At 35.7% G+C, this 24,059-nt stretch overlaps 1 protein-coding gene across 2 annotated transcripts; it reads right to left on the reverse strand.

Annotated features, from left to right (window-relative positions):
- Positions 1-586: 586 nt before the first annotated feature.
- LOC310637011 (V-type proton ATPase subunit S1-like protein) lies at positions 587-23,507 on the reverse strand (the record flags this gene model as incomplete). 2 transcript variants are annotated; one of them, XM_083357260.1, is made up of 7 exons in its annotated part: positions 587-1,863; positions 3,666-3,909; positions 4,873-4,923; positions 6,026-6,258; positions 9,129-9,190; positions 10,562-10,602; positions 23,413-23,507. In XM_083357260.1, 7 exons carry the CDS (start codon positions 23,505-23,507, stop codon positions 1,561-1,563), a joined length of 1,029 nt encoding a protein of 342 aa, XP_083213386.1. In that variant the 3' UTR covers positions 587-1,560. The 2 variants fall into 2 exon arrangements, with proteins under 2 accessions (XP_083213386.1, XP_083213387.1); XM_083357261.1 differs by lacking the exons at positions 10,562-10,602; positions 23,413-23,507 and having other exon boundaries at positions 9,103-9,188.
- Between the last annotated feature and the right edge of the window lie 552 nt (positions 23,508-24,059).

The following is a 24,059-nucleotide window of genomic DNA, read 5'->3' on the forward strand; positions in this document are numbered from 1 at the left end:
CAACAAAATGCTGGGAAACAGAATGTAGCCAAATGGCTGAATACTTTCCACATTCCCCTTCCCAAGACGTGGATGATGTTAAAAGTGTTCGACAAAATCCAGCTCTGCCTTCTATGATACTATCCAAATTCTGGATACAAAATGCTACAAGGCAATTAAAAGTATGTCACTGCTTCAGGTTGGCTTGTTTAAGCTATTGGCTTATCATGATTCCAGATAATGTTTCTTAAAATTTAACATTTACATGATTTCAAAATTGTATCTACTCTTGAATACAATTTTCAGTTTTGTAAGAGTATTGACCACCTATGCAGAGGTTACAATGGTGTGGCTTCAAAACAACTTCTTCATCCATGGGCTAAAACATTCTAATTGCTGTCCGACATACATTATGTTGGAGGTGTATTTATAGAATAGAGGGTACCTCTAGGGTAGAATTCAAAAGGTTTTTACAATAGATTCTTTTTATACGGTTACAAGAGACCAGAGGCTTTCTGCCTTTGAACAATTGTTTGGTTTCTTCAAAAATGTCATTATTAAATATGATTCTCAAGGCTTTGGGAATTAAAACTGAAGACAACACTCATACTTTTGCAGAGGCAATGTTTGCTACACTAAATTTTTCCTTCCCACTGAGATTCCTTTTCTTTTATCTTATTCTGAATGACATGTTTTGAAATTAATGCCAACAGTCTGGTATTTTTTGATCATTTATCAGAGAAATCATGTCATAAAAATTAGCTCAATATTAGAAGAATGTAACATCAAAAACTGTTTATAATTTCAGTGAAATACAACCAAAGTGAACAATGTTCAGTGCCAAGGCACAAAAGCATCACAAGATAAGCTATCCACAGCAAATCTGTATAACACTGAGATATAACTGACAAAATTCACATAATATCTTCAGGAGCCATAGATGGTTGCTGTTTGGTTGGCATTTGCATTTCACACTGCAACCAGACACAATGATTAGAATGCACATAGTCACTTTTCAGCTCAATAGCAGTTAAAATGTTCTTTGCTACACCAAAATAGAAATCATTTGGATATTGCAGAATGGGGGAACCCTTGTTTAAGAATCTTGAGGGTTATGGCAGAAGGAACATGATGTTGTTGCTAGACCACATCTGAAGAACTGGCTCTTTTTTACTATGCATCTTTGGCTGTTATATTTTATTTTCACTGGGAAGAAAATTTTGGCAGCTTTAGAACAGCAGCAAATTCCACCTTCTTAGATAAGTTCCAGGCAATTAATTAATCACACAGTCAATATTATCATTCTAAAAACATTCCTGACCTTGAAACATCTCCTTTTAAAAAGTTGCTTTTGTATTAGATATTGACAAACTTAACAAACTCACTCATGTGATTTGTTTTTGATGAGTAATGAAGCACTTCAGTGTAGCACTTCTACTTTTATCTCCACAAAATCACCAGAACTTGAAATTGTTTGATTGAAATTAAAGTTGCAACATTATGTTTCAGTAGCGTTGTAAAGGTTCCTTGAAGCACTTTGCTGTCTAACCATGGGATGAGAACAGCCACCCAGAATAATGGTTAGATATAGATTTTAGAATATTGTTGGCTTCTAAGTTCATAGGTTTCGTGCCCATTGATTCTCAGGGGCTCTTTTTCGTCTGCTGTATCAATATCTTTCATCTGTGGATAATAAGCAGAAGATGCTTTGCATTCATAATGTCTGTCAATGGATTTTAAGTGCACCAACATGTGAAGAGCATAAGCTAAAACAAGAAGCAGTATCAGAGACATCACTAGACCCATTAGAATGGCTGGTGGGAAGAGGGCAGCACAATCTTTTGCATAAGCAAACTGTCCATCTTCAATGTTAAATCCTTGAATCTGTGAAGAAAATAAAATATCCTAAATTAAGACAACAACCCATTTCAATTCAAGGGCACGCTATTCTTTGATCACTACTGTTGATCAAGATTATTTTCCCCAATATCAGTTGCCGAAAATTGAAATTGAAATCAGCATCTATTCCTATGAAGCTTCTTGTGTGACACTGAGGATTTTTAAAATAAACTAGGATAGATATATGTGTGAGATTGCAGACGTTAAGCCTTGACCGACTTCCCAAATGAGTTGGGATACAGTACTACTAACACATCTGAATGGAATTTGGCTAAATAAGACTACTGAAGACACTACCAAAGATTGTAATTCCAGGATCAAGAAGGTAAACCCAATACCTTATTAAAACAGAGACAAACGTTCTGTGCAATGCACATAAAAACTGTCAAGGTGATGACTTAAGAGCTGACCAGCTGATGCAATGATGGGAATGAGTCAGCGGGGTCTTTGGCTTTTGTCTCTTTAAGAGCCTGTGTAAAAAAGGTAAGGGTCTGCTAGAGTGTCTTCTTTTCTTCTCCCTTTCCTGCTTTATTTGCTGTTTGTTGGATTCTGCTCATAGCACATGTATGTATATTTCTCCTAGTGATACTTGCATAGAATTGTAGATATCATAGGTAAACCACCATTTGTTACAAACCACTGCTTGATGTGTCTGCTCCTGGGTTGTCGCACGCGATAGGACTGGGCACGCTCTGACAGGTTATGGGCCCAGAGAGAAGAAAAAACCAATGAGAGCTTGCCCCAGAGCCAGAGGGGTTGTACTTCATGGTTTGTTTGTGGTTAGTGATTGTTAGAGGAAGCAGACAATATGGACTTATTCAAAGTTTACTTCTTTACCTATTTCTAAAAAAATCACGTAATCTACATTTAAAGGGTTCTTACCACATTAATAATAATAATAATAAATAAACCCTTATTGTCAAAGTACAACATGTGTACATTGAGATTAGCTGAGCCTCCCCCCATGCTCTCTCCCCCCAACACACAGTGACAACAAACCCTCCATCCCACCACACTATGTGAACCAAATACACCACACACCGGCCTCCCAAGTCAATTCTGCATAAGTTCATAGAGATTATGTCCCATTCAAAAGCCTAACAGCCCACAGATAAAAGCTGTTTTTCAGCCTGTTGGTACAGCTGGCTATACTCCTATATCTCCTACCAGATGGTAGGAGAGTAAAGAGATACCGTCCAGGGTGTGAGTCATCCCTGAGAAACTTCCTCACTCTTCCAAGGCAACGAGCCCTGGCGATGTCATCCAGTGGTGTCAGGGAACAGCCCACAATGTCTTGTGCTGTGCTCACTACCCTCTGTAATACTTTCCTATCTGCAGCTGTCAGACCAGCATACCAAACCACAATACCATACGAGAGGACGCTCTCTATAGTAGACCGGTAAAAGAGGGTCATTAGCTGTTGTTCTACCCTGTTCTTCCGCAAGACCCTAAGAAAGTGAAGCCTCTGTTGGGCCTTTCTAGCCACCTGAGTTGTGTTAACTTTCCAGGTCAGATCTTCACAGAGGTAGACTCCCAGAAATTTAAAGGAGGAAACTCTCTCCACACAGTCCTCCCCGATGTAAAGTGGGGCAGGTTCCTCCTTTTTTCTCCGGAAGCCTAACACCATCTCTTTCGTTTTGCCGATGTTTAGGTGCAAGTTGTTGTTACTACACCATATGGATAGTTTTTGTACCTCCGCCCTATATGCTGTCTCATCCCCACCTGTAATAAGATCTAGCCGTCTAAGTATTTGCTTAAAGGCCTTGGTTGGCTTTCCCACACATTACCTGAAAGTCAATAAAAGTAATTTCCCACTGCTTGGCTGCATCATTTGCAGAACTGGGTGTTAGCAGTGCATCATATCTCTGCAAGTTGCTGACATGTTCACAGTGATAAGAATAGATTGCTGGTGCATGTATTCGTGTTGCATTGAATGTTGCTTGTACAGACTGATTGTAAATAAGCTGGATTCTGTGTAAGGTAAACCAATTTTGAATGGAGAGCTTGTAATAATTGTTTGTCAGAATGAATCTGCCAGGGAAAATCAGAAAAATAATTGCAGTAAATCTTGCCATCTTTTGTTTATATTTGTAAATAAATCTAATAAAGATATACCAACTTCATATTACTATTGCATGGGATCTCCTAGTTTATGCAGAATGTATGCTTTTCAATTCTTCGTTTTCACTATTAAACACTAAAAATAGTCCCCTTTAAATGGCAAGAAAATCAAGATAATGGAAAAGAAGGAAGGAATTGGTTGTTGCTGTTTGCAAATATTCTTTTTAAAACTTATCAAAAATACAATTCTAGATAAATAATTCAACAGCCTTGACATTCTGTACGTCTGATACTTTAAAAGCACTGTCTAAATTAAAGACTAGAAAAATAAGAGGATAAATATTACTGGATGTTCATGTAGTGCACTAATTTACATATATAAATATGTAAAACACATATACCACCTTTGTAAGCAAAATTTCCTAGAGCAATTTGTAATTTTGAAAACTAAAAGCCCAACATAGCATACATAATATTTCAAACTAAATGAGGAAACAGAACTATCAAATATCATAAAAATACATTTTCATTAAAACATTAAGACAACATAAATCAGATTAAATAAAAGCACAGTGGAGGTTAAAAAATATTTGCTCCTAATAAGTCATCTCTAAAATACACAAGGTGAGATATGCTAACTATATCTGCAATTATTCACTTAAATTTTGATAACATCCAACTGTGCCTATGGATATTTGCCATCCAAAGTTAACCAGTTAAGTCCTGGTAATTTCAGTTGGGGAATATTTATTTTTTTTACTGAAATGAATGGATCTTTAATTCTTACAGATTCTTGCCTCTGTTGTATTGTGGAAGAGTTTGTATTTATTGCAACAGCGACATATTTTCACATTTTAATATTATCATAATGGAGATAGGCTAACAGTAGTTTTAATGTAATAATGCTGTGGAGATTAATATTTGAAAACATACCTGATAACAAATCCTTTCAAATTGTCAATATCACCAAAATTAAGTGAAAGCCTAGATGGAAAAGGACAATTAAATCAAGAACTATTCAGAGGTGAAAGAGAAAGAAGAAGAGAAGACAATGTAGTTAAATATAAATTCATCAAAGTTATTTAAGATAGTTGCATGGTACCATCGCAACACACAAAAGGGCAGAGCTTGGTAATGACACAACATGCAGTCTTGATACCTCTTGCAGTTATTGGTGGTCCAAATCTTAACCTGGTGCAAAAAATGTGGCCCTATAATGTACTTGAGTGGCACTTTGCTTGTGCCATGCTTCTACAGTACAATAAATGCTTGAAGAAAAGTGAGCAACTGTATCCAAGGATGCTTATTTAGAGGTTCACAGGACCTCAGAGTAACGTTAGTGTGGGTACCTAGTAATAACTATATTCCATTCATAGTAAAACTGAATTACAGCTATATTTCATGGTTGTAGTCGCACATCATAAACAGACAATAATTGGGCTTAAAATAAACTGCATTTGTCACAGACACAGGATATTATGATACCTTGAAGATTATCCAATTAATTTTAGCATAGGTTTCTATAAATATATCTTGCTACATAAGTCTAGTCCTTAGTTTCTATACATCACAAAACTTTTTCTTCTCAATCTATTCCACAATCTATTTCTTTCATTTTTGGCTTATATGAACATTACAACACAGACAACCTACGATATTTACCTTGCTGACAAACATAGGATAGCAAGCATTCATCATTTGTATTGTTCCAGCAAGTAGAATACTTGGGAACATTCAAAGTCATTAAATTAGTTCAGTGCTACCACAAGGACACTGCATTATTTTGTTTTTGTTTTTTTTAAAAAAATACATTTGTTTGAATTTTATTCCAGACCTAGGAAATCTCCACAATTTTACATTGGCCCAAAGGTCCTTTTTCCAAAAGGCAACTGTTTTTTAGTTTGAAAACATTTTGCTTCTCATTGAAGAAGCTTCTTCAGTTCTTCTGTTAGAATTGAAGAAGCTTCTTGGATGCGAAATGAAACATTTTTAAACAAAAAGAATCAAGAAAGTCCAGTCACCTGCTGGAAAAAGCAACTTTGGGACAAGCAGGACCTGAATGACTGAGAATCTCCATAAATCTTACATTGCATTTTCTTCACTGCAGTTTGAATCAGCAACATCCACTGATGCATGAACACCAAATGTTTTGTCTGTTAGATCCAGCTGAGTGTAGTTCTGAAACTTAATCATGATCCTTCTGGCCCAGAATAGAATACAGGGGCTTCCATTAATGGTGATATTCAGTGGACTGTAGTGGGTGTGAATCATAGATTCTTTCTCCAAATTCTCTTTAGTGCTTACATTGTAATTGCCAATCTGCATGCAACCAAGTAAGAAATAACAATTAGTGTTCTCCCTTAACATACTACTAATGCTTAATTTTGAATTACTAGACCCCAGAGCAACATAGAGTTAACTCCATAAATAACTTGCCATCGAGACTAGTCCAAAATGCTTTGCTTTGAGATGGAGCCCATCCAAAATCGGATAATCAAAATCAGAACTAGAACATTGCACAAAAATCTCAGTTCTGGCTATAATAATAATAAATTAAACAACTAGCAATATTCTGCTTAAAGGTGGCTATCATAATTCTGTGTAACAGGAAGAGAAGCCCTGCTTATAAAACACCATAAGAAGTTATAATTTCTGTTCATCCCCAATGCATAAGTAAAAAGCAGAGTTTCTAAAAATAGATTTTATAATAAATGTCTAATCATAGTAGAAACAAAACTCATTGAACAGTTTTAATAGATAAATCATTTAAATTAGTACTGCTAGAGTAAAATGGCATAAGTGCTATTAGTGAAATGCTGCATTAGTGAAACACTGTGCAATTAATGTGCTAAAATATAAATATCTCTAGATGAACAGCTTGCAATATGAACTCATATTTTTATCCATCTAGATACAAGAAGACATATTGATTTATGTTAATAATAGCTGGAAATATTTATACAGCTTCTTATCAGCAGGAACTTTATTATATCAGATAATTCAGACACTGAATTTGTGAATATTTTTCATCAAAATCTAAACAAAATTACATCTTTGTAACATTATATAGGGTACCAATTTTAAAATTGAGATTCTGGAAATTTCAGGAGATAAACAGATGTGAAAGAAATCCCATCTCAGAGGCTCAGACATGAAAGTGATGAAAGAAAACACAAATGTGTTCTGTCAATGAAACCTAAATTCTGTCAGTATAGGAAATTGGCAGAGACCATGAAAGTCCTAGAAAATCAAATCTGAAGCACCAACCAGAAACCAAGAAATTCAACACTTTCAAGATGGCTTTAAAAAAAGAATAGAAAGATCCTTTTTTGTTCTACCTTCCTCTCTCGCAGGAAGAGCAGAAGAAATCATCTGAGTTGTTAGAAATTTGTTTGCTTTTCTTATTTTGTTAAACTATGTCCTATTTCTACCTGCTTTTGTTCTATGTATATTTTCCTGAGTGAAGGAACTGAAGAAATTAACTGTTCAATTCTCCTTTCTCTCTTTGTCTTTCACCCTTAATAATTTCGTACTTCTGATATACATATTAAAAGGTTTGAATTTCTTTCTGAGTCAGTCCACTCATTCTGAGAGGGATTAAATTTTAGCACAGCATATTTGACTAGGCTACTGAGAAAAGTCAGAGGATGTACCACATTATTGTTGTTGAAGAGTCTGGGCAATTTTGTTCCACACGGATTAAACCAGAGTAGGAAGAGAATTTCTCTTGGAAATAAATTGGAATGTATAGCACACTGAGCAGGAATGTGGGAGGTTTTAAAAGGAGAGATGGTAAATGGAGGATCTAGAAGCATCCTGCTGGCACAATTGTGCCAGAGAGTCCTGTGCACACTTGTGCCAGCAGACAACTCATGCCATTACAAAGTAGCAGAAATAACAGGGAGGCTGGGGGTGGTGGTGAAATTATTTGATAAGTACAGGTAGTCCTCAACAGCACTGAAAAAAATGACATGACCATTTTTCACTCTTACGACCATTGCAGCATCCCCATAGTCACATGATCAAAACTCAGACACTTGGCAACTGACTCATATTTATGACAGTTGCAGTGACCTGGGATTATATGATCCTGTTTTGTGACCATCTGACAAGCAAAATCAGTGGGGAAGCCAGATTTATTTAACAAAAAGGCAAAAAAAATTGTAAAATAGGACAAATTAATAAATGTATCGCTTAGCAACAGAATTTGGTGTGGTCCTAAGATGAAGACAACCTGTAGCTACTAAAAGAAACAAAAAAAATGTAATAGAATTCTAGAATACTTTCTGTGAAAAATTGTGAACTATTGATATTCAGAACAGAACAACATTTACAGGGTTTCTGAAATATGTACCAGATATTCCTAAGAGCCAATAAATGTGTCATTCAGAGTTTCTTGCAGAAAACCATCATGAATATTTCTCAGTTATACTTTCAATATGGAAAGCTGAGTCTTTTTCTTTTCTTTTTTTCTTTTCTTTACCTTATTTATTTTAATTTTTGATATATGCCACTGCTTCGGCAATCAGTGGAGTTTGTACCAGGGTAAAAATTGTTCTGGAAAGACAAATATTGCAAAACCAACTCATATCATGAATTTATCTGCTATCATCAATGTTTTTTCTTTTTTCTTTTTTTTTGGAAAACATGTGTGTTGTGTTGTGTTGTGTTGTGCTGTGTTGCGATTGTTAAACTTTTGGGAACAACATTAGTTATGAGGTAAAACCGCTGACAGCTTTCTGACAGTTTGAAGCGCACACGCGGTAGCTTGTTAACAGCTCTCAGCTGTCAAGGCTGCTGCCAGCTGATTGCGCATGCGCGGCAGCTGCTTGACAGCTCGGAGCTGTCAAGGGCTGCCGACAGCCGATTGGTCAGAGTTCTGCGGCGGGAGAATGCACTGCAGGGATTGGTCAAAGGGTTGACAACTTGTGTATAAAAGGGCGACTCTAACCCACTGTCAGCTGTCCGATTCTCCTCTGAATAAACAACTCTTCGCTGAAGTACCAGCTGTCTCGCGTGGTCCTTAACCCACCGCTACATTACAATATGCATATGGATTTACAATCCAGGCACAATATACTGTATAACACTGAAAATAATTTGGTCAAGGAGCATAAATATGATACATGATTCAGAAGGAAAATATTGTCATGAAAAACTTACTATCCAGTTTCCTGGTGTCTCCATACCTGTGTTATTGCTACATGCTGTAAATTAACTTTGGGCTTCACACTGCCATCATATCGCCGACCTACAAAAGAAACAACATACAATACATTCCAAATAAAACTCATCCTAGCAATAAACAATTTTAATTACTATTTTTAAATTTGAGCTCCTTTTTATTAAAACTGATATAAAAATGTTTTTATATGGGGCAGACAACTTATCAACAGATGAAGTTTAACACAGCATCCTCAGCCAACATGGTGAATAATTTGGACGAATCTTTTAAAAAAGATTATTTATTTAAAAATTCATCTTTATGTCATTGATAGATCTTTAGAACAAGAGAGGTACAATCTTCGACTGCCTTTCATTATTAAGAACAATTCTTAATACTCAGGAATCTTCTCTAAGAACCTGCTAAATCAATTGTATTGTGGAATAATGTTTATAAACCCAACGCATCCTCTCTTCTTGTCTATCTTGTCTACTATAGGTAGTCCTCAACTTATGATCACAATTGCTACTAGAATTTCCATTGCTAATGAGGTGGTTGTTAAATAAATCATGCTCAAGTTTATGAAGTTTGCAACAAGTGTTAAGCAACTACTTCTTAAGTGAATTTTACTATCCTTAAGCAAATTCAGCTTCCCCTAATGACTTTGATGTCAGAGGCCGACAAAAAAGGTGGTGTAATGGTGATTACATGACCCCAGGATATTGTAACCATCATAAATACATACCAGTTACCAAGCACTCAAATTTTGATCAGATGACTGTGGGGCTGCTTCAATGGTCATCAATATGAGGACCAGTTGTTACTTTTTAAAGTGCTGTTGTAATTTCAAATGGTTGCTAAATGAATGGTTGCAAGACAAGGACTACCTGCATTTCAAGGAAATAGCATTTCATGCCCTTTGGTTATGTATCTTCTGTTTCAGCATCCCAGTGGAGAAAAAGAGAAAGGGAATAAGTATCTTGAAGTTGATGAGGGTAGAGCAGGAGGAAAGTTCTATAATGTCATGGTGGCTACACCTCTTGCTGTTCATTCATAACTCCCTTACAGACTAATTAGGTGTAACTATTGCAGCAGAAGAAAAGTAAAAAGCAAACTCGTTCCATTAAATTTATGGAAATATAAGATCTGATGGGATCCAGTTCTTTGAACTGTTTTCAGTTAATGATTCTAAGAACTATTGCTTGATATGGCTTCCCTGCTCATCCATTTTTCCATTGGTGGTGTATTTAGTTTATATCCCTGAACACAGACAACTTTGCGATTAATCACTCCTAAGCAACTGTAGGAATATTTCTGGTGGAACAAAAGGTTAAAAATGTTTGAATTAATTAAACTATTTGTTGGTGACCTATAGAGACCTGAAACTCCTCTGTAAATTTTTTGGACCTGTATTTTTTTCAGGAAGTGACAATTTGAGGGAGATAATTAAGGCCTTACCATTTCTCTGGAGTAGATCTTGATCAGAGAATACAAACAAACTGCAAAAAAGCAGACATGAAAGTAGTACATGAGCAATATTTTTTTAAAAAATTATATATCTTACTTAAACTGCAGTAATATAATATTTAGTACTTTCAAACTGCAATATAATCTAGGAAATAATGTATCTATTTAAAAGTTTAAACAACCTTTCAGGAAAAACATTCCCCATGCTGAATTTAGAATGAGGCTTCATGTGACACAACTATTGGTAAATCAACAGGGTATGTTAAGTGGGTTCATTTTATTTATTTGATATTTATCCATTCTGGTAAGTATTCAGGTAAATATGATAAAATTTTAAAAATAAAACCAGGAAATAAAACATTAAATCCATGAATAAAAATCAAGATTAAAATACCTATTTAAGAGATGCTGTTGAAGATTTCCTAAACGCAAATCAAGTGAGGGCCAAATGCAACTCATGAACAAATGCATTTCATGGTCTCATGCTAAAAAGTGGGACTCTGACAGTGTGGAGAAAGTTGCTGGCAATAGGTTAAAATAGACTTTTGCTAGGTAAGAGTCTGATAGATACCTGAAAGACTAGTTATTTCATTTAAATAAAACTGCTGCAAAACTCTTTCCCAGTTCAGTATACCTGGCAACAAGGGAGGTCAAATGAAAAGAGAAAATGTCACCATATTTCATGTTTCAAGGCCAGGTAACAAAAATATATGCAGTGATTTGGGAACAGCTCAGCCTGCTGCAGCACAATAAGTACTGTTTGAATTTTGTAGTTCTACCAGCTTCCTTACCTAGGAGATTGAGTGATTCAGTCTCTGAAGCTCCCTGTTCCCTACTCCTTTCTTGTCCATGGCGAATGAGAAAATGGACATGATACATTTTTATTCAAACTGCCCACCTGCAGCTCAAAAGCATGTGCATACAAGTAAATTAATAGGCACCACTTTTGTGAGAAGGTAACAATGTTCCCTAGACCTTTGGCGTATAGCTATGCTGGCCACAGGACCATGGAAAATGTCTTCGGACAATGCTAGCTCCCTCAGCCAAAAAACAGAGATGAGCACTGTGCCCTAGAGTCAGACACAGCTGGACAAGGAAACCTTACTTTTTTGATAGATTGCATCACATGTCATCCAACTACCTTCTAGTGGATAGTGCAAACCCAATCTGAATGGGGTTCATTTTGCCACACAAACCCAGAAAATTAGATTAAGTAAACTGGTAGGTCTCTCATGCAAGCCTTATATAGTTAACAAGAGCAAAAGCTGTTTAATGAACAGCTGGCAGATGCTATATTCCCAGCTAGAAAAGCAGCCTGGGTCAAGGGAGGCAGCCAGTTTGGGCTGATGGCCGCCTGTCACTTTGAGTGTTGTGCCAGTCACTGCACTCAACATTAAATCTGTTGTATGCTAATCTTTTTAGTCAGTATTTAGTATTTAATCGGCTTATCAATTAAAGGGCACATTAGAGATCTGAAGAAAAGCCACACACCAGCTTTCTAGGAATATTACACAGCCCAAGGTCCACTGGTGTTGGATGGCCAATAAATTTAAGTGGACAAAATGTATGCATTTTACTAGAGTATGCAAAACATGCCCATAGTTATCACTGTGGGTTTGAAAATTTATTAAAATATCTCAACGCAAACCCATAGATATCACTGAGGGTTTTGAAATTCAGAAGATCATTGTGCTTCTCCTGTCCACACATTGTTTTTGCTAGGCAACAAGTAACTATTTATTAATTCAAACCTTAACTTACATAGAAATTACTATACACTTACAAATTAGGTGAACATATTTATTTATACAGTATTGTCCCAACAAAGTATACTGCACCCCAAAAATAACTGTTAAAAATTGCTGATTTCAGTTCTGATTCTTTCCAAAAAGCCACCAGACAATGAAACCAAGTTTCATGCCAAACTAATAATATTCTTCTCTTAGCAGGAAAATGCACCCAGCACTAAAGATGCCTCCAAGTGAAATATTCATAACTCTGCTAAAACCCTAATGGCAATAGTAATTTCCAAGCCTTTGAAAAGCTTACAAACAGAAAAAAATAACAATCTTTCTACTCTTGGAAAGCAGGTAGTAAATGCGCCACAAAGCAACTTTAGTTTGCTCATCGAAGCATTCAGACCTTATAGAAATAAAATTAATACATGTAGCAGTAAAGCAGAGACTATGGTCACATTGAAAAACTCCTCCTAGTATTGTACATGCAAAATAACACCTTCTCCATTCTTCCCCAGCATTTGCAGAAATAGCATCATTGCCTACCAGGATTTTATGTGTCCAGATGTACACATGAAAGCCCTTACCCACAACATAGACTGACAGAATACTATGGATGGAGTACTTCAGTGTAGCTTTGCTCCCTATTCATACATAAACACTTTTTTTTATAATACATAAAAACATTTGGAGCCCCAAAGCACGTAAATCCATTTAATATAATGAAGCATCTGACGGTACAAACATATAAGCCCCCAACTGCCTGTTGTGACAAAGAGTGATCTGTTTTTTTTTTAAATCACATTTGCCAACTCAGATGTCAGCAAATGAAGATGGATGAAAGATTGCTACTGAAGCTTCATGGGAAGGAAATGTTAAGGTAAAAAATAGGAAAGCTCTCTGGCTCACAGGCACTCATTGTTTTTAGGTAGGCTCTCTACAATATTTCTTTAATGATTGAAAATATTGTCTATCACTTAGCCCATGCTAAATGGTTCATAATATTAAGAACTTTAAGCTGAACCATAAAAACAACATATTACATGAAATAGCATACCAAAAGCAGAGAGAAAAAAACATTTAAAATATTTAGATCAGAAGTGGATGAAACAGCAAGGGGGATGACAAACTGAAGGCCTCTAAACTTTCAGAAAGTTGTTAGTGAGGAAGTGAAGTTCTAGAATTGTGGTGCAGCTGCCAAATATTCTCCAGTCTTATGTCCCCATATAGCCATTTTAAAAATAATAATAAAAGAACAATTTCATGTTGTGGGATTGATCAGTCTTCCCTAGAAGTATATATTAGCTCCAAGGCTTTTTAAAAATTTTAACTTACATTTTAAAGTTGTGAAATTAAAAAAAACCCTGCATCATAACATAAAAAAGATAAGTAGTAAGTGTAAAGTTTGAAGAAAGAAAACCTAGATATATTGCAGGGATTAAAATAAACTTAGCATGACTAGAAAAAAATAATATTTAGAAATAACAATTTTTATTTAATTTTATCCTTAAGCTTATTAAATCAAAATCATTCAGCAATGTAGTACATCATCTTCTCATCTTTAGAATACAACGGCTTTTCCAAACAAAAAAAAAGAGTAACAAATTTATATCCTTGATCCATTCCTTAAAAGGAGAATACATTTCAGTTATGAAAAATCATCTTCTTTGCTGTGCCCCAGACTCAGTAAAGAGTCTGATAACAAATTCCATGTTTTATATGGAAACAATTTATATGGCCCATCTTCACATTGAGATCCCTATGTATAATATCTCTTCCCAAAATTGTGCTGACATTTGTAGTCATAATAGTCATTTGAAACCAATCAAGGCTTTAACACAAATTATATGAATAGCTGTCCAAACATATTTAAGTACCAGGAGGTTAGAGGAGGCTGGATTAAGCTAAAATCTTTTGTCAGCCTTATTTTTATTTTTATTACCAGAATCATAGGTGCAATGGAATAGCTCTGTATCCTCTTCAATTTCTGTTATCTACCAGAAAGGAATTTTCATGAGTTCTTCTTTTCATGCTATCTTTTGCCATGACCTTTATATATGTGTTTTATGTGTACAGTATCTACATGTATGAAGAGTTATGTTAACTCTTAATTCATTTTAAACTCAGAAATCAATTGAGGTAAGAAGATTGCTTTATTTTTATATGAAATGTATTTTTTAAATAATATTAAACACCACAATATTATGTATGTCTCCACCTATTTTATATTTTTTAAAATATTCCCTTCCTCACATATGCAGTTCAAAAGCTAATGCAGTCCTAAACCAAATGAAATTTGTGCATCTTTGTTAAACAGAATGTCCTTGAGTTATGATAGTAGTTGGGATCAGAATATCCATTGCTAAGCAATGCAGTCATAAAGGCAACATTGCGTGACCACAATGCTTAGCAATGGCAATCCCTGAAATACCTATTGCCATTGATAATCTGGAGTCACTAAGCAAGCACCACCTCATAACTTCCTGCTGGCTTCCAACAACCAAAATCAATGGGAAAAGTGGGAGGAAATTGCAAGAGCCAAGCAGCCCAGCAGGCAGGTAAGTGACTGTTGCTGGGGGAGGGAGAGAGCATGCAGATGGCCAAGGAGGCACAGTGTGCACATGGAAGGGCTTGGGGTGGCTGCTGTTGGGTGGGGAGGCATAGTGCAGGCCTAGTGAGGTTTGGAGATGGTGCACAAGGGTGTGTGGATAGCAAGGGAAGTTTTGTGTGAGTGTGGTGGGGTCTGAAGTGACTGGTAGGTGAGAGAGGGTGAGCATGGATACACAAGTGACCAGGAAGGTTGTATAAGTAGCCAGGAAACCTTGGTAGTAAGGCTCTGGGAGGTTGCAAAAGAGTGTACTGATTGTGGGGAGGCATGCCACAATGCAGTGGCTCAGGGTGGCTGCTACATCAGTTCTAAGATGGCGGTGCCTGGAATGGCTGCGGCTGCATTGGCTCTTGAAGGCGAATAGTTTTGGGAGGGATAGTAAGGGCTATAGGCCACATGATCAGGAAGATTTTAATGTGTTTGAGCAACATGGTGGAACTAAGGTAACATACGACATACGACCGACAATCTTTGCTGGCCTGACGAGTTTCTAGTTGTTTTTGTTTGGTGAGACCGTTAAAAATCATTGGCGCTGTTTGAATTTGTTCTACCAGCAGCAAGATCTGACTGCTGGCCCAGTGATGGATTCTACTGCAAATCAGGGCTGTTTCCAGAGGAGGCAGAGGAGGAGAGGACGTGGAGCTTATGAAACAAAGGAACTGGATGAGGCTGTCTGCAGGCCCAGAGGAAGAGAGAGAGAGGCTTTTGGAGGAGTTGGTGGCGGCGGCAGCAGCGTGCTCCAGGGGTGAAAAGAAGCAAGGCCTCTTAAAGAAAAAGGTGGAAGAGTCAGGATCAGAAAAAGGAAAGAAGGCGAGGTTGTCAGAATACAAGCGAATTTGAGGGCTAATCCACATGGAGCCCCATTTCCATCTGTCCTGTTTGCCATCGTTCACTCCCTAGAGACTAAAATGGACAATGTGAAATTTGAGCGGGCCCCGAACAAGGAGTATATATCGGAGGTGGTGACCCTTTGAGAGCTGTATGCAACGAAATTTCATTTTGATGTATGCCGATTGGTGTACATTCAAAGTGACAATAAAGTTATCATCATCATCATCAACATGTGGATGTGCACGTGGCTAAGGAAAGTGCACGAGGCATAGCATGGGCACAGCCAGGCTCAAAGAGGCTGCACAAGAATGTGCAGGTGACCAGCAAGGCACAGCATAAGTCCTGCAGGAATGGGGAGGGTGCACAGGTGGGGGAGACTTACCTGAGCAACTTGTGGCATTCCCTGCCAGCTTACCTGTTGACTTTGCTTGTGGGAAGCCAGCAGGGAAAGTCACAAATTATGAATCACATAACCACAGGGCACTGCATATCGTAAGTGTGAGCTAGTTGCCAAATGCCCAGATTGTGATCATGTGACCTCAGGGGTGCTGGGATGGTCAGAATTCCAAGGACCATCCAAAGCCTTCCAAACTTCATATGGTCACTGAATGAATGCTCATTAATCATTACCTGTACCGGGTTTCTATCCTTCCCTTCCTTGTCCATTGCAAATTCTGAATAATGCTTAATTTTGCCGTAATAGGAAGAATCAATCTAAATGTGTAAATAGCCATGATTCATATACCATATTATGAACTTCAAGAAAAAAATATAAATGTAAATATGATTTATATTCCATAATCATGGTATGATATGTGGCATTCCTATTCTAATTCTATCAACAGTCAAACTAAAATCGAACTATGAACAGCTACGGAATGTATTTATTTAAAACATCTATATAGCCGCACATTGTACATATAACCAGCTCTAATCCAGGCAATACCTGATTAAATAAAATTACATATACAAAATATTGTATATGCTTAGTTACTCTATGAGTATCTGTTAATAAGATAAGAACATCTAGGTTGGTTGTTTGGATATTTCCAGATTTTTCTATTCTTGCTTCCACCGTGCCCAAGCACTTCTTTCTATTTAGCCTTTTCTTGTTTTAACTTCTGGCTATTCGCTTTTTGAGGATTTCATCAAATTCCGCCAGTTATGGCTTCGTTGGACTTTTTCTTCCTCTCAAGCTACATCATTCTTCTTTCAAATATTTATTTTGTAATTCAGTTGTTGTTCATTCTATTTTTTTAAACCATCTAAACTTTCATATTGATTGCTAATTTTTGCACATTCTACATTCATCACCCATTCAATCTTAATGCTATCTCTTCTTTTACCACACCCATTTCTTCCAAGTACACCATTTCCATTGAATTCAACTACATTTTCTGCTTCTCACAACTTGCCCAACTCTCTTCCACATGAGCAGAAGCACCTGCATAATCACTCTTATTTTCTTGAACAAGTATTCATTCCTTGTTAAGAGACCAAATCCTACCCACTATCTTTCTACATTCATTTGCATGTCTTAATTTTTTAATACAAGTTTTATTATTTTTTTAATTTTACATCCAGGTATTTATGAAGCAATACAGTGGTTGGGTAGTTAAAAGTAAACAATGGCAAATAACAAAATCATTTGTAGATAGCTCAAGTTACATCAACAATAATTCCCTATCCGATTGCCTTAGTTATGATAACATAATCAAATTAATACATTTCTAATTGTGACACAATCAATTAGAACAATTTTCAATATATTTTCACTTATACATATCCATGACATGTTTTTGAATTTTACCTAATTGCAATAGAATATTTCAAAGTAGCCTGTAATATATAGAAGAAAACTTAATTTTCGAGTAACCCATATTTCCCCCATTTCATTATATAGTAATTATCCTGTCTAAAATACATACATTTTTCATTTCAGTGCATTCTTGTTTTATACAAGTATATAGTGTTTATCATCTTAATAGTTCACCAATTATTGAAAAAATATCTTTTGTTCTATCCTTCCAGATTCTATAATATAAATCAATTCTAATAGCTAACTTTCCTATCCCTTAGAAATCTAGAAGTTAAATATAAAGTCAGTTTATATCTTTTAAAAGTTCCCCTTAGCCCATTAATAAAAATTTTAATCTCTATCATTACAACAAATATATTCTATTTATCATCTTAATAGTTCATCAATTATTAAAATAATGTTTTTATTATATCATTCCAAATTCTATAATTCAAAGTTATGTTCTAATAGCTAATTTTGCTTTCCCTTAAAGATCTAAAACCTAAGTATAGAATCAGATTATTATTATTATTATTATTATTATTATTATTATTATTATTATTATTAAATTTTTATACCGCCCTTCTCCCGAAGGACTCAGGGCGGTAAACAGGGCATATAATAAAAATACAAAAGTACAAAAGTTAAAAAAGAATTAAATTATTGCCCAAAAAAGAATTAAATTATTGCCCAAATATTTTATATCTTTTAAAGATTCCCCTTAGCCCATTAAAATAAATTTTCACCTCTATCATTACAAGTTCCAACAGAAAGACAAATCCAATCTTTGAAATCTAACTCTCGCCTTCTTTTTGTGCCAATCAGGCTTCCATATCGGTGTCTTTAGTTTCTCAAATGTGTCTCTCTTTCTTCCAACACACATTGTTTGAATCCAGGGAGACCATCCAATTGTCAGTTTTGCAAAGAAAGTGTCCTCTTTGTAATCATTAAGTTGTTGCTTTAATAGATCAATTCTCGATGTTTGGTATGGTATAGTTGTCATTAGTTCAGTCTGGTCTTCTTCTTCTTCCAATTCCATCTGGCTTAGATAAGAGGGGATGATCGATGTTATAGTTATTATTTGGTTGGCTAGGTTCTCAACGTACTGTATTTGAAAGCCTCTGGTATCTTCCGTCTAAGTGTTGCTTTCTTTGGCTTCTATTTTTTTTTAATTGTAGGTTTTATAGTTAAAGATGAGATTTAGGCATCAAGGTTCTCAATAGATTGTATTTGTTGTTCTTTAGGGTCTCCTATTTTGATGTTAATTTCCTCTTCTTCTATTTGTTTTTGGGTTGTCAATTCATCATTTAAAGTCAAAGTTTCATTTGGTAGATTTAAGCTGTCAGATTTATCTTGCAGTCTCGTTTCGTTTGCTCAGCAAGTGCCAATATTGTTTTAAGTATCAGTTTATAGTTAAGTGGTGGAATATAATCCTCCATTTCTTTGATGTTTACAGGTAGGTATTTCATGGAGGCTATTTTAATAAGCATCAGTGAGTGTCCACCTCCACTATTCCTAGAGATTGTTTTCAGTGCCAGGTGTTCCCAATTCTTATCTTTAAAGATAGCGTCAAGGACAAATTTGTGTTTCAGCCAGTTCTCACAATAAAGAAAAGGTTTAGTTGTTATACCAGGTTTCGCCACAAGATGTCATCAATAGCATATAAAATAAGATGTAAAATCTTTTTCCAGACTGATATGAGGCTTTTATCCAATTAATCAGTATTGTTCTTTTCCTCATCTTTCACAGCTTAAGCAGAAAATAGGGTAGTAGGTCCTCGCAGAAATAAAAGCTTTTTAATAGCCCAGGAATTTCAAAAGTACAAATAAGGTTGCTTAATTTTTCAGCTTAGTTATTTGGTTTCTTTTAGGGCTTTAAAATTTTTGTTCTCCAAGTAAGCAGTTGCCGATCTTTCAAAAGAGGGGGATGAGATTTTCAAAAAGATCCCACAGGAAAGTTAGTTAGGGGAATAAGAAACGTAAGATCTCACCCAGATCCTCCAGATTGCTTCATTGTGCTTGATGGTGTTTTTGGCTTTCAGCAGGGAATGGCTTAATGATTGGCCATCTTAATGGCCGATCTCTTCTTCTTTGGGCCAGAGGAGCTACTCTGGATTAAATGGAGGGCTGCCACCCTTCCGTGATCATTAGGAGGACCTCCTCATGGTGGTCGTCCCAACAGGGTGACTTTCGACCCTTTTCAGGGTCCTCCAAGGAAGATAGATCGGACGGCGGGGAGAGGCTTCTTCCCGTGCATCTGCAAGTGCCGTGCATGCAAACCGGAAGCCTCATGTCTTAATTTTTTATCTATTCCTCCATCTTTAGTAAACATTTTATCACCTAGAATTCATTTGCTTATTGTAGTTTTCTGCTATTTTTTTGTATAACTTATAATTTGTCACTCCGTTTTCTCTGTCAACAACAATTACCTGCTCTGTGATACATTAAATTTCAGATTCACGTTCTACATGCATCATATCTAATATCTAAGACATGCGTCATATCTAATATTCACTGCAAATCATTCATAATCGCAGCCAATACAGAGACTCATCTGCATATAAAATGTATTAATGTCCAACACCTTAAGGTTTTATGTCACCACATGCATTTCTTATACATTCTCATGGTTTTTTTCTTGAACATTTACATTTATATCATTTGTTTCAAATCTTTAACCTATTAGTATAATTCTCATGCAAATTACTAAAGTACTATTTCCAGTATTCCACTATTTCATCCTAAATAATTTCAGTACTTTATTTTTTAATTCCATTTACTCTATAGAAGGTTCCTGGTTCAGCTCTAACTAAAACAGTGTATGACTTCCATTAAAATTGATTGATTGATTATATGCCATCAAGTCATTGTCAGCTCTTAGCAACCACACAGAAAAATTTTCTCCATGATCCTATTAAAATTACATTATATTTTCTCAGCCTCTATTCCTATTAACCATTCCTTGAACTCTTTAACTAAATTGTTTGCAGCTATCTTTTTTTAAAATATTAAATACAGGTAGTCCTGAACTTACTGTTCAAAGTTACAACAGCACTGGAAAAAGTGACTTCTGATCATTTTTCACACTTACAACCATTACAGCATGCCCATAATGATCAAAATTCAGACACTTGGGAATTGACTCATATTTATGACAGTTGCAATGTCCTGTGGTCATGTGACCACTTCTTGTGACCTTATGTCAAGCAAAGTCAATGGGGAAACTAGATTCTCTTAACAACCGTATTACTTAACAACTGCAGTGATTCACTTAATAACTTTGGCAAGAAAAGTCATACAATGGGACAAAACTCACTTAACAAAATGTCTCACTTAGTAACAGAAATTTTGGGCTCTATTGTGGTTGTAAGTGAAAGATTACCTGCACATAATGTAAAAAAACCCAAACCAAAACAGATTTATTTTTATTGACCTGAAGAGAGCTTTTGATTTTAATGGGGTTTGTGGTAGAAAAAGTAATCTAGGTAAATTACTTTTATAATGAATTCAAAGTACTTCATTAAAAGTTAAACAAATCACAGCTGACATTCCATATGAAACCATACCTAGAGAAATCAAGCCTGGGTACCTTCTGGCCTTTTTTTGTTCTTGCACTTTTTAAAATCTATGTTGACGACAGAAAACCTGCACTCTTGATATGTCCAAATGATATAATTCTTCTAAAGTATAACTCTTCCACACAATATGCAAAAGCTTTGAAAATTTTGGGCATTTACAATAGTCCCAAAGACTTATCTTACGATAGGTCAGTCACAAGAACTGTTGGATGAGGGAACTAAAGTGTCAAACTGCACAAATGCCATTGAATAGGACAAGCAGTCAGTACCTGTGAATATTGTATACTAGCTAAGGCTCAGGGTGGCGCTATATAGACACCAAATTAAAGGGTAAACAGGTTAATGGAATGGATATACATCTGGTGGAAAGCAAGTGGCCCCTGTGATCAAGTGCATAAACTAAATGTCTGCACAAAATATTGAACACATCACAGATATAGGGGTTCAGCATCACTGCTATCTTTTATAGTACTGACAATTATATTGTGGGAGAACCTAGAATCTAAGTGTTCAGCTGTTCGATTCTTGAACCTGGAAATCAGGACTTAATTGGAGACTTTAACCAACTATTATCCTTCATTACTGCTTAAAACAAAAGAAAAAAAATGCCCGAATATTGCTTTCCTGAAATGTGGCTACTTATAAATTTTTGTAAAGGTCATTCATGACATTAACATTTGATGCTATTGCTGCAGAAAATTAAGTTTTGTGATACTTGGGGTTGGCTAAATATGTTACAACTCAGATCCATGTTATTTTAATCTAAAATGACTTCATGCAACTTAGGACAACAAAAAGATCATAGATTACAAAGTATTTTCCCATATAAAATCATTCAGATTTGCTCAGACATTGGAGATCAAAGCAGCAATAGATATCAAAGGTATGGAAAGGACATCAGTATCCACTTATGATTTGGAGTCTGTGCATAGGGAAAACAGAAGAATTTAATATCAACAGATTTTTTTTTTCATTTTTCATTCATAACAAGTTTTCTGAGAAAAAAATAATACACTGAATCTGTCTGCTTGCCATTCAAATTCTACAATAGGTCCATTAATCCTTATGTCAATGGTGCTTTGTTACACACAGGCAGAATTACCAACTAACAAGATCCACACAGGGAAGCACAAAAACTACTACTAACCCCCTTCTACAGACAAGGGAATTTCTTCCCTAAAATATCACTTTGCCCAATCACTTTTGCAATAAATCAGTTACTACCTCTAAGATTATCCATGCTGTACCCCAATGATTATTAAATAACAAGAAAGAGGAAACGCTATCTTACATCTCGTTCTGATCCTGATTACATCATGAGCCCAGAACTGGAGAAATCCTGCATTCCAGAGACTTAAATATATCTCTAGAAAGACTTTCCTAAACACTGAGAGACTTTTGAAAACAAATTTAATGCAGTAAAATTCGATGTTATTACAAATCACACATGTGGCTTTTTTCCCTTGCTTGCATTTATGAGCCAATGTAATTAAACTAAATAACTAGTACACTTTAATTCATCTCTTAGCCAAACTACAGATCTATACAATTACAGATACAGATTAATACAAGCACCTATCCATTACCCCAAGGCACAGCTGTGAGCCTCCCCATCTTAATCTGACCTGCATTTTAATGATGAAACAAAACATATCTCTCTGGGTAACTATTTTTCCTTCTATAATTGTAACTTTTCTCAACTCAAGCCCTTGGGGAAATATTTGACGTTGTTTTATATTGCACAAATAAAATTGTGTACAGGGAACAAGAATGAGATTGCACATTTTCTGGTAAACCTGAATTTGCATCAAAATTCATATTATAAGCTTCATTTCATCTTTCTTAAATTTCTTTTTTTCAGTGTCATCAGCACCGTTTCCGGCTGTATGTTTTACACCTACACTATTTTATTTATATCTCTGTTATTAACAGTGCGTAAGGAAAGAAAATCAAACCATCATGGCAAAAGAGAAATGCAACAGAGACTGTTTCTCATAGCTTTTGGGTTTTAAGTATAAGATTGTGCATAACAGGACTGTTTATTTTCTCATCTATAATACAGTTTCAAGACAATGTCTATTGATGTTGACAGCCCTGTTTTTAACTAAATTATCTCAGCATCTTAAATGTTGAAACTATTTGCCTGTGATTCGTATATCAAAAAACCAAATAACTCCCTAATCATCAATACCTGAATGATCAATCTACTAATCTACCCTCTCCAAAGCACAAACATAAACCTTTCATTCAGCTGCCCCCACACTTTTTGCACACACTCATAAATTCACTGACCTCCTTTCCATTCTTCCAGCTATTTGGTCCATAGATGCTGAAAATCTTATGCAGAAAAGGAGAAATAAAAATCTAAAAATTGCACTGCTTTCCATTGAGAAATAAAGCAGACCCTCCAGCCCCAGCACATCTGTTCATGTGTAGCAAAGAAACAAGAGCCAGTATTTTCAGCAACCAGAGATAGACAGCTGAACCAACCAATAGGAAGCACTGCTCAGCACCATCTGAGCTGTCATGTAGTCTCTATGCAAAATAAGAGGCTGTCTTGGACATTTTCTACTGAACGTACAGTCACCTTCCTTTTGTGCTTTAAAATTCATATCAAAGGATTAGATACAGTTGAATACTTGAAGAACAACTACTAAGACAAAAGATATCTCCTAACAGAAGTCTATTTTAATACTAAAGCTGTCTAAATTAAGGTTACACGACAGCAGCATTACATTCATTCTTCCATATGCATGGAATTAAAATATAAGTCGTGGGATCACTGGATTGTTTAGCTATATTTTTTTCTACTTTGGAGATTATTGGGAGGAAAATTTTTATAAAAGTGGGTTTTTAAAACGAATGCAAACAATTAGGATATCTCCTACACAAAACAACTGAATAGCAAGGTATTTTGGAAAGGGGCAATGCACAGGCTA

This window comes from Vipera ursinii, assembly GCF_947247035.1.
Source record: "Vipera ursinii genome assembly, chromosome: 2".
In the NCBI taxonomy this organism is placed as follows: domain Eukaryota; kingdom Metazoa; phylum Chordata; class Lepidosauria; order Squamata; family Viperidae; genus Vipera; species Vipera ursinii.